Source organism: Lactuca saligna, chromosome 4 (genome assembly GCF_052625555.1).
Source record: "Lactuca saligna cultivar CGN05327 chromosome 4, ASM5262555v1, whole genome shotgun sequence".
NCBI lineage: Eukaryota > Viridiplantae > Streptophyta > Magnoliopsida > Asterales > Asteraceae > Lactuca > Lactuca saligna.
The window spans coordinates 279,730,619-279,742,793 of NC_136420.1; the positions used below are offsets into that span (position 1 = coordinate 279,730,619).

Consider the following 12,175-nt stretch of genomic DNA (forward strand, 5'->3'; position numbering starts at 1 on the left):
TAACCAAAAGTTGCTAATATGCACTTTCTAATGCTACAACCATTTCTTCCACATACAAACACACAACATACCAAAAAACAGCATTATACATCAAAATTTCAATTGTTTTATGATACAAATTTCTGCCTTCTTAGAAGCTCAACTCGCAAAGAAAGTTCAGCACATTTCCTTTTGGTTTCCGCAACCTTTTTCTCCAAATCATTAACCTAATTCCCCCATTCAAACATCAAAATAAATAAACCACATCAACTTTTAAAACTACAGAACAGGACAGGACAGGACAGAACAGTACGGTCTTTTTTGGTCAGAGTCAAACACAACACAGTACAACTTATTCTTACCGTAGTTGTTAACTCATTCTTCCTTTGCGTGTGCTCCTCACATCTACAAAAGATTATCATTAGTGTTAAAATGCAATAATATTGGATCAAATGAAAGATGCCAAAATACAAAGTTTTACTACCTCATGAAAAGTTGGATGTTTTCATCACAAATTTGATCAATATCCACTGAACCATCTCCACGTGTCACTTCTTGATCAAAACCCTGGAATCCATGACATAATAACAATATCAATCTTAATTACAAATATTCATTCTCCGAAAATATTAAATAAAGAAAAAATAACCCTTCTGACCAAAAAAAAAAAAAACTGTAATTTGTCTTATTGATATCAGTATTTGTCCATATCCCACCTTTTTTGGGTGGGACAAAACACTGTAATTTTTGTCTTATTGACATCAGATAAAATAAGAAAGGCAAGACTCACGGTGTCAAATCCAGGAGGAGCCCGAGCGACAGGTATGCCATTGTTGTAGACGGTTCGAGCATGGTTAGCCATCAAATCGGGCCTTGGGTTGACCGCAAGAACAGGCATGGTTTGACTTTGACTTTGACTTTGACTATGGTCAACCCTTTGACCTTGGGTTTGAAGTGGCAGAGTGGATGATGTCTTTTCCAGTTTTCGAAGGAAACTTGGATCGGGCAGGTGCCCAATTAAGTGACAGTGAGTCCTCCTGCTTGTTAGAAATATATATGTAAAACTTTAAATAGAAAATATATAAAAAAAATGAAAAATAACAAACCAATAATCCATTTGCATCTGTTTAAGCTTCGATTCCAGCCTTGAGAATAAAGATGATCTTTCAAAATCCTGTTTGTCGTGTGCTGGTTCTATGAAATTTGCTTCAAGAACTCCTGTAGAAATTAAGGAAGTGTTTATGGAATCTGGGAAGGAATGGAATGGTTGATTCCATTGGAATGAATGATTCCGTTGGAATGGAATTCATTTTCATTCCTTAGGCAGGGGTGTTTTTTTTATTCCATCAAGGAGTGGAATGATGAATTGTTATATTATATATATATATATATATATATATATATATATATATATATATATATCCACCTTTTATTTTATATTAACATGTAATGCTACACAAGAATTTCACGATTTTAATTGAATTATAAATTTATTTTCTAAGGTAACTACAAAAAATATTCTTTAGATTACGTTTCATTTTTGGTCCCTATGTTTAGTTACTTTTTTTGAATCGGATCAAAAAGATAATACTTTTGCAAATTTGGTCCTTACTCATGGATTTTGTAGAGTTTTTAGTCCTCTCTTTAGGTTAAATGACAACTAGGCCCCTAGTATTTTTATCAGTAAGGGGCAAAATGTGATTTTATATGTGAGAATCTTCAATAAGGACTATATGTGCAAAAAAGATTCTTTTTTGGATCTGATCCAGAAAAAACACCTGAACACAGGGACTAAAAATGTAATTTGCGTTCTATTAAACTTTTATTATATTCATTTTTTTCAAACTTGCAAATAATAAATTCTATAATGATGATTAACTAATATTAACAAACCGTGTTAAAACATAAATGATAAAACCATAACTCAGATTTATATTGATTCAAATCCTACATGCCAATGGAATGGAATCACTCATTCCATTCCATCCAACCAAAGAAACAATTAAAGAAGAGAACATGCTTACCCACAATTCCATTTCCTTTAGAATTCCCATCACCAGTTACTTTCCAAAAGGGCTGAAACAGAAAGAAATGAAAATAAGATGTTATAAATCAACTTATAATAAGCAAATCAATGAAAGTACATATCTATCTTTTTCATTTTAAAAAAAAAAATCATAATTTATAAAAACACATACTCGAATAAGACGATTTTTATGATATATGTTAAATCCAGTAATTGGAAGAGCAGGTGCTTCTTTAATAAATCCAAGGGTTGTCTCCATAATCGCCTACATCAACAAGAATTAGAGGTTTAACTAACAAAAACATATAATTAATAAATAAATAAAAACTACAGGGTTATTTTTGTAAATGCTGATTTAAAGTCATTGTAAAATAGAGAAAATATCACCTCTTTCATTGAAGAAACATGTGGTCTGTAAATAACAACTTCCTTACATTTTAATTCATCTGCTATATTAAACTGCTCTACAGGTTCCCCTCTTAAGAAAATTTTAAAGTTTTTAAACTTTTTGAGGTACAACATAGAAACATATGCCTATAAAAAAATAAACATTATATATCGTTATGATGCAAATTAAAAAAAAAATAAAGATGCCAAAGAGAAGTTATAAAATTTATATAATCACCCTTAAGGAATGTAGAAGGCGTTTAGAAATATGTGTTTCTATTTCAGCTGCTTTCTTGCTTAATTTAGACAAACGAGAAACTTCATCTCTCAATTTTATATCCTATATCAGAAAAACAATTAATCATATTATTAATTTTAAAATTAAAAAAGAAAATCATAGTATCTCATCATAATATTAATACCTCATCATCCTCATCAAAGTTTAATTCATAAATGCCTTCATCATTCAGCCATAAGTTGTATATTAACACCTTTGTCCCATGTGGCCCAATATCTTCAAACTGGGAAAGTTTATACAAATCTTAAAAACATAAAAAAATAAATAAAGTTGTTGAATATAAATGATTAAATAAACCTGTTGCATTAAATGATCTTTTGAAGAAAATGGAGACCATTCAAGAATTGTGTTCAAGTTAGTAGACCAATCATCCTGAGAGCCATATATTAAAGGCTCTGCCCAATGCTTTGATATATCAAAATCAATCTGCAAAAAAAAAAATCATATAAGATTAATAAAGAAATAAAATAGATTTATAAAAAAAACATAAAGAATTCTCATTTACATATCTACCATGGGAACAATAACATCATCTTGTCCAGTTTTGCGTAGAAATGTATAGGATAAAAGACCAACACTTTGAGTTGCTTTGCTACAAGATAAAGTTCATAACATAGCATTAATAACAATTTAATTAAAAGAATAAAATAATATTAAAGAAATTAAAAGTTTAAAACATACCCTTTTCGAAATGCACGACTGAAAACTATCACATCAGCTCCTAATCTCATAGTACTTGTCTTGAATCCATTTCCATCTGAAAACATAAAGTTTTTAATATCATTAAGTATTCAAGATTTCAAAATCTGAAATAGTTTTTAAATACTTTCATTGTCCAATTGTGTCATTTGTCTTCTTTGTTGAGTATCCTAAGCTCATGCACTTTCGAATGCCTTCAGGATCCATTCCACCTCCATCATCTGTAACAGCATTTCAGTTTGACTAATCAACATTGATATTGATATATATATAGAAACATTATAACAATCAATATGAAAGTAAAAATACATCAAGAATGTTACCAAGGAAAAGTAAAGCAGGAGAATTGTCCCTTTTGTTGTAGATTCTGTCAACTTTCACAAAAGTTGCCCCATTGTTGATCTGTAATATCATATAGAGTTATAGACAGAATATTTCAAATAGTAATGTGATATTTCACCCTTACCATTCTGCATATAAACTTGCAATATGTCTGTTTGATCAAAAGAATTTGTGATGTGTAGTAAAGGTTGAATGGTTTTAATTTTATTACATAAAATGATGCAACTACATTGTGAAATTCATGTGATGTCTAAACCTAAGGGTTTACCTCATCAACAGCATTATCCAACAGCTCAGCAATTGCTGCAATAGATGCAACTAAATTGTGAGTATTAACTCTTGAAAATACCATCAATAACATTAAACTTCTGTAGAATACTTGAGGTTTGGATGATTAAAAGAATCAGAAAAATCTGAAGACTGCGTTTCATGATAAGAGAAAAATTCAAAAAGTTGAAGGCAATACCTCCAAAAGCCCATTTGTGCGAAGTTGCATTGGAATGAAGAAACTTTGGGTGCACACGAGCATGCTCCAATTCATCTGAAATAAATCAGAACTCTATTCAGGTGAACTTTCAAGTCAAGTGTGAATGTCTGTTCCAATCACATATATAGTGCGTTATTATAATTTTCTCCTATGAATATGTCGATTCCGATTACAAAATGCCCAAAATCTAGGGCAAGAAGCAAAGAGGGAGGTGAGATACACTCAATATCATGAAAAATGGCAACAATTTCGTTTGTGACAGAATTCCAAGCTACATTTATCCAGTTATCCATTGTAATCATCAGGAATAAGTGACGCTATTTAGTTCACGAGATTTCCCATTTCGTAGGTAGAAATTTATCTAAAGTTTTTTAGCGAAGGGGGGCAGCAACAATACCAATGCGGAATAAAAAGATGAATCAGTTAAACCTTGAGAAGGAGTCCAGTTTGTTGGGCCAATATCGAATGCTCCTGCTTTCCAAAAACTTCGGTTCTCCAGTGTCCGATTCACCGACTCCATTGTTGTGTTATTCTGAACTTCTGCTCAAACTTCAATTATATGATGCAACTGTGTAAGTACACCGGTGTAGAAGTAAATTATGATCGAGAGTAGAAGCGAACTTCTGTTCTACTTCGATTAGCAGCTCACCAAATATCAAATGTGGAATTTGATCGAAAGTAGAAGCGAACTTCAAGTCAGTTTGTGATGACTGCTGTTGTGTGTTCACTGTGTTCAGTGGAGATTGTAGAACCACACTAACTCAAAACGACATAGTTTATGTATAAATTCTGATTTTTTTTATTTTAGTGGCGGGGTGCTCTTTTTGTAAAGAAAATTAATAGAGGAATTTTTTTTTATTTAAATATAAGACAAATTATATAAAAATCAAGGGATACCTACAATAAAAGAGTAAATTACACGAATGGTCCCTATGGTTAGGGGTAATTTTCGCGCTTAGTCCCTAACTTATTTTTTTAACTCGGAAGGTCCTACTGATTGTTTTTGTTACGTGCTTGATCCCTACTGTTTGTTTTTATTACGCGTTTGGTCCCTGTTTTTCCTAAAATACTATTATTTAAATAGAGAAAAATAGTGGGGTTGTTAAGGTAAGGTGAAGGGGATGAGTTTGGGGGTGTGTTTAGTTAAATAAATTAAAAAATGAAGGGTAAAATAATCATTTTAGGTAAGACAAGGACCATGCGCGTAACAAACACAAACAATAAGGACCTTCCGAGTTAGAAAAATAAGTTAGGGACCAAACGCGCAAATTACCCTAAACCATAAGGATCATTCGTGTAATTTACTCAAAAAATAACCATTAGAAATGGTCGATCATCGTTATTTGATCATTTTTAATTTTATTTTGTTCGGTTTTAAATGTTTAAGAGTATTATTTTAATGTGGCGGAGGAATTAGGGTTAATGTTGGAGAAACGCCTAATAGAGAACCTCATAACCCCGACAGATGCGCCTAAAGGACTCTACCGGCAGAAGCGCCTAATAGAGAACCTCATAACCCCGGCAGATGCGCCTAAAGGACTATACCGGCAGATGCGCCCCATAAAGAATGTCACAATTTTGGCAGCTACGCCTAAGTGAGAGAACTAGCAGCTATGCTTGACAGCTGTGTTATTGACAAGGATGAACTTCGTACATATTCCTTAGGATAATCCTTAAGAATGAATGAATGAGAAATAGTTGATTCTTAAGGTAGATCCTTAAGAGTAAAGAAGATAATGGGGATGGGTAACTGGGTTAACCGTTTGATGATTAAACATAATAATTATATTATTGTGGGTTGAAAACCATATGTACTCACCACGTTTCCCAACCTGAATATCACAGGTGTTGATATCAAGTCACATTACACTGAGAGATTAAAGGAGATATAAATCACTACTGATAATGAATGTAAGTTATGTTTATGCTTATGATTCTGTATTTACGATGACATCCCAAATGTTTTAAAATGAATACAAATACTTTTCTTCGGAAGTGCTTTGATAACGTATATATATACAAATTCTGCAACATTTTTATTAAAAGAGGTACTCTGATTTTTATAAAGCATAAACAAAATCGGTATTTTCTGACCGTGAAAATGAGGATGTAATATATACTAAACTACTCTTAAATTATTTCACCAATGTCCACAGTAGGACTTGAACCCTTGAACTCAAGGTGGGAAGACAACACCGACCATTGGGCTAGAATCCCTTTGATAGATTTTTCCATTTAATCGGGATTTCAAATCATTGGCCAAACTTATTTTCTGTTTCTTTTTTAGTTTTGTATTTAAAACCATAACAGAAATGACTAATTAACAATGTGTGTTATAACTTATACGGTTATAACAAAGTTAACCAAACTTGAATTTTTAATTTCTTAGTCGGCCGTTGTATTTAAATCTGCTTATAAGTTATAACTTTTGTTTTTATACTTTGGGCTGAAAATAAACTTTTGCAAAATAAATAATGTTAAAAAACTCACAAGACAAACTTCCCAACATCACCATTTCTCATATCATTTGAGGACTAAGAAACAGGTGGTTTTCAATTTACTTACAAATCAAAACTCACTACAAAATCACTCAAATGAACACTCAACCTAATCTATTTCTAATCAACTAAAAATAGAAGGAAACAAATTACATCTGTAAAGAAAACCAAAACACACAGAACTTTCGAGAGAAAACTATGAACAAAGAAGATGAGAGAAAACCCTTGAGAGAAAACCCCTTTTTTCTGTATCTGTTCGTCTGATCCTCTTCCTCAGCTCAGAACCTATCTATTTATATCTTGGATAAAACCCACGAACACAAACCGATCCATACTTGACCCAGATTCAACCCGCGAGACTTCAACAGATATAAACTGTATACACCTTTAATCCTTAAAGAATACACACTAACACAATATACCCTTCACAACTTACTTAATAAAATAAATATGAGATTGAATAAAAAACAAATAACATTTTCAACATCCCCCCTCAATCGAAATATTTATTTTTTTTAAAATATCTATAAGACCCATTTTATTAGACAAAAAATCATGTTGTTTTACACTTAAAGATTTTGTCAATATATCTGCATTTTGTTCATCAGAACCAATTTTTTCAAGTTTTAAAACACCACTAGAAATTTTTTCTCTAACAAAATGTAGATCTATCTCAAAGTGTTTTGTCCTTTCATGAAAAACAGGATTAAGAGCCAATTTAATTGTAGAACTATTATCACAAAAAACAGAAGCAGGAATAAGATTTTTAACCTCAAGTTCAAACAAAATTTTTAAAATCCAAATTATCTCACATGTGATAGAGCCAAGAGCCCTGTATTCAGATTCAGTAGAAGACCTGGATACAGTAGACTGCTTCTTACTTTTCCAAGAAATAAGACAATTATTAAGATATACCATATAACCAGATACAGATCTTCTTGTAGCTAAACACTTAGCCCAATCTGCATCCACAAAACCTTTTAATTCCAATCCACTTGACCTGGTTAAAGCAATACCCTTTCCAGGGCTATTTTTCAAATACCTTAACAACCTAAAAGCAATATTTAGATGTAACTTTCTGGGACTATGCATATATTGACTAAGGACCTGAACTGCATATGAAATATCAGGCCTAGTAACAGTGAGATAAATAAGTTTTCCTATTAATTTTTGAAACTCAGTTTTATTTTCCAACAACTCATTCTTCCCATCATAATTATCAGAATTTATAACAAAATTTGTTTCTAAAGGTGTGGTTACAGGCTTACACCCAAGCATACCATATTCATGCAACAATTCAAGACAATATTTTCTTTGGTTTAGACATAAACCATAGTCAAATTTAACAACCTCAATCCCTAAAAAATATTTAAGTGTTCCAAGGTCTTTGATTAAAAATTGACTACTCATGAAAGACTTTACCTTTTTTAATTCTACTTCATCATTTCCAGTTAAAATAATATCATCAACATACACTAGCAATACAGTTATTGAACCTTCAACTTTTCTAATGAATAAAGAATAATCACTTATACTTTGTTTAAAACCAAACATAAACAAAGAAGCACAAAGCTTCTCATTCCATTTCCTAGGAGCCTGTTTCAACCCATACAATGACTTAGTAAGCTTACAAACTCTAGTATCATTACTAGAATAATAACCAGGTGGAAGTGTCATATAAACATCTTCAGTGAGATCCCCATATAAGAAAGCATTATTAACATCCAATTGATATAAAGACCAAGAATAATGAACAGAAAGAGATATGACAATACGAACTGTTACAATTTTTGCAACAGGAGAAAAAGTTTCTTCAAAATCAATCCCCTCTCTCTGATTATAACCTTTAGCAACTAAACGTGCTTTATATCTATCTATTTCACCATTTGACTTATATTTAATTTTATAAACCCATTTACATCCAATTGGCTTTCTATTTTTAGGCAACTCAGTTATCTCCCATGTATTATTACGATGAAGTGCTTCCATTTCATCATTCATGGCTCTAATCCAATTTGAATCAGAAAAGGCCTCACTATGATTTTTAGGTTCAACAGTTTTATCAAAATTAGAAATAAAACACTTAGTTTCAGAATCAAGAAATGAATAATTAACAGACCTTTCAACACCATATTTATATTTACCTTCAACAATATAATCAGAAAACCTAACAGGCATATGAGACTCACGCCTAGACCTAGAGGCACCTATTGGCTGATCCAAAAAAGGGGTTAAGACAGACTGACTATTTTCCTCAGATATACTGGAAGAAGAAGGAACAGATGTATCAGAAGGTGGCACACTTGCCCCGCCATCAGGGTTGATAAAACTACTAGAATCAACATCATCCGAACCAATGGCTGCATCAGCACCATCCAACCGAGACTCTACTCTCAGCTCATCAAGATTAATATAATCATTTATATATTTATTATTATCAAAATCATCATAGGAAAAAAGATCACTAGGGCCAAAAATATTTGAAACTTTATCAACAGATGTTGATTTCAGCTTGTATGGAAAAACAGATTCATAAAACTTCACATCCCTGGATACAAAAGAAGAATTAGTATCCAAACTAAGTAGTTTATAAGCCTTCTTATCAGAACAATATCCCAAAAGAACACATTTTTCAGCACGTTCAGACAATTTATCAGAAACATTTGGCTTTGCAGCAAAACATAAACAACCAAACACTCTTAAATAATCAAACTTGGGAGTTCTTTGAAAAACAAGTTCATAAGGTGACTGGCCATTTAAAACTGAAGTAGGCATTCTATTTATTAAAAAAACAGAAGTCAAAACAGCATCTCCCCAATACTTAATGGGAACTCCTGATTGAAATAAAAGAGATCGAGCAACATTAAGGATATGCCTATGCTTTCTCTCCACAACTCCATTCTGTTGTGGAGTATAAGCACAAGAAGTTTGATGTATTATACCCTTTTCAAAACAAAAATACTTCATTTGATTATTAACAAACTCTGTACCATTGTCTGAACGTACAATTTTAACACTAACATTAAACTGATTTAACAAAATATTAACAAAAGATTTAAAACAATCAAAAACCTCAACTTTAGATTTTAAAAGAAATACCCAAGTGGCCCTAGTAAAATCATCCACAATAGTCAAGAAATACTTAAACCCCTCAACAGAAGCAAGCCTATAAGGACCCCACACATCTATGTGAACCAGTTCACCTAACTTGGTTGATGTATGTTGACTATGTGGAAAAGATTCTCTAGTTTGTTTTGATCTATGACAAACATCACAAGGTGGAAGAGATTCATTTCCAAGTTCTAGTACATTTTTTAAAGATAACAAAGCTTGGTCTGCTGGATGACCAAGTCTACTATGCCATGTCAACTTAGAAACATAACATTTTGACACATTATGTGTTGAAATACCTGAGGGAACACAATCAAGGTAGTATAATCCCCCAGACTCTCTACCATTCTCCACCATCTTCTTTGATAGTGAATCCTGGATTTTACAAGTATGTTCAGAAAAAACAACCTCACAGCCACTATCTTTACAGAGTTTATGAACAGACAAAAGATTAACATTGAAATCAGGAACAGCAAAGACATCAAATAGAGTAAGATGTGAGGACAATTGAAGATTCCCTATTTTATTTATAGAAGCTGATGAACCATTAGGATGTTTAACAGATAGGTTAAGTTTAGACACATCTATAGCATCTTTAAGTTGAGATTCAGAAGCTATCATATGTTGATTAGCTCCTGAATCAACAATCCAGCTTTGAGAATTATCGGAACTAAGAAAAGAATTACAACACTGAAAAACAGACATACCTGCCATATTTGCAGTAGCAGGCACATCATCACAGGCAGAATTCTCACTAATAAGACGCAAAAATTTAGAATATTGTTCACCAGTGAGAAAATGAACATCACTCCCAAGACTGGACTCAGAAGAAACAACCTTGCTATTATTAGCACTAGTAGAAGAAGAATTCACAGAAACAGACTTGTTTTGATTATTATTTTCATTTTTAAATTTGAAATCCTTTGGATAACCAATTAGTTTATAACACCTTTCTATCGTGTGACCTTTAAGATTACAATGTTTGCATTGTAATCCTTGATTTTTAAACCTAACTTGATTTTGCCCTCGTTTAGAATCATTTATTCTGCTATTAAACACAGAAACTTGTGGTTTTGAAGAAGAAATAGTAGACCCAAGAGACCCATTCTTTTGAAGAGACTCCTCTCTAGAAAGAATAGAGAAGGCAGATTTTACATTAGGTAAAGGTTCCATCAAAAGAATGTGACTCTTGACTTGATTATAAACATCATCAAGCCCACTAAGAAATTGCATTAGCTTCATCAACTTTGAATGATCATTAAGTTTTGTAGCTGCCTCACACACACATTCAGTTAAACTAGTCAGCCCATCAAACTCCTTCCACAAGGAATCTAGTTTACTAAAATAATCAGACAGAGAAGAACCATTTTGTTTTAGTGTGTTGATCTGCTGATGAATGTTAAAAATTACAGATCCATCAGATTTATTATAAGTTTCAAATAATTCATCCCAAATATCTTTAGCATTATCTGAATACACATGGCTAGTATATATAGTATCAGAAATTGAACCTAGAATCCAGTTACAGACAACAGCATTTACACGTTCCCATTTAGAGGCTTTAGATTTCTCAATAGTTTCAAGAGTAATAGTACCATCCACAAAGCCCAATTTATTTCTAGCTTTAAGACCTCTAGACATAGCACTACGCCACAATCGATAATTCTCATTACCAGTTAGTTTGACAGTTATAATGGATGTTACAGTATTATCAGAAGGATGAACATATAAAGGATCATCAAAATCTACAGAAGTTTCCTTAGGGACACCACTCCCATCAGAAGTTTCACCAGCCATAGTGGGTCACAAACAGTCAAAGATCCAAATAACAACCCAGATCAAGAACAAAAAAAAAAAAACAAATAACAAAACATATCAGAATCAAAGAACACCACTAGTGTTGACTAAAAGTCCAGATGGTCACCACGGTATGTCGGGGCCCAAGACAATCAACACAGTGTGAAGAGAAAAAAAAAACAAGGATAGCTTCAAGAAGCAACCAACAAATAACACCAGATCTACAGCTAAGAAAGAAGAAGGGAACAAGAAACTCTCACAGTGCAATAGGTAAACAAAAAAATGACGGTATCGACTCCCTTAATCTGTTTCCTACAAGGGTTTATCAGTGATGAAATCTGACCCCTCGAGGATTATTTCAGATTAACAGGGATTGATCGATTGCGTTGGAGGGTTTTAGATTTCTTTATAGCAACACTTGGTGAGATCTTGAATCATAGCATACCTGAAAGATTAAACCAAAAAATCTCGCAGTACCAAGATCTCAACAGCTAGATTCAAGATCTAAGCAGAAAAAAAAAAAAAAAAGAACCCTAAAACTGATCTCGTTC

At 32.5% G+C, this 12,175-nt stretch overlaps 1 protein-coding gene across 1 annotated transcript; it reads right to left on the reverse strand.

Moving 5' to 3' along the window:
* LOC145043662 (protein MICRORCHIDIA 2-like) lies at nucleotides 1-4,980 on the reverse strand. The gene is made up of 19 exons (XM_078992380.1): nucleotides 4,868-4,980; nucleotides 4,648-4,767; nucleotides 4,198-4,272; nucleotides 4,000-4,034; nucleotides 3,713-3,791; nucleotides 3,521-3,610; nucleotides 3,372-3,447; nucleotides 3,204-3,282; nucleotides 2,988-3,116; nucleotides 2,815-2,913; nucleotides 2,631-2,732; nucleotides 2,393-2,539; nucleotides 2,178-2,270; nucleotides 2,004-2,055; nucleotides 1,086-1,197; nucleotides 770-1,016; nucleotides 464-546; nucleotides 342-384; nucleotides 1-206 (listed from the first exon to the last, which is right to left on the reverse strand). Exons 2-19 carry the CDS (start codon nucleotides 4,736-4,738, stop codon nucleotides 108-110), a joined length of 1,731 nt encoding a protein of 576 aa, XP_078848506.1. The 5' UTR covers nucleotides 4,739-4,767; nucleotides 4,868-4,980; the 3' UTR covers nucleotides 1-107.
* Nucleotides 4,981-12,175: the final 7,195 nt, after the last annotated feature.

What these genes read in the sequence shown, in the direction of transcription:
- LOC145043662 (XM_078992380.1), bottom strand. Translation starts at nt 4,738, where the DNA reads ATGGAGTCGGTGAATCGGACACTGGAGAACCGAAGTTTTTGGAAAGCA. An exon ending in GCCTTCTACATTCCTTAAGG is followed by an intron (nt 2,540 to 2,630) that starts GTGATTATATAA and finishes ATTTTTTTATAG; the next exon opens with GCATATGTTTCTATGTTGTA. An exon ending in AGAATGAGTTAACAACTACG is followed by an intron (nt 207 to 341) that starts GTAAGAATAAGT and finishes TGGGGGAATTAG; the next exon opens with GTTAATGATTTGGAGAAAAA.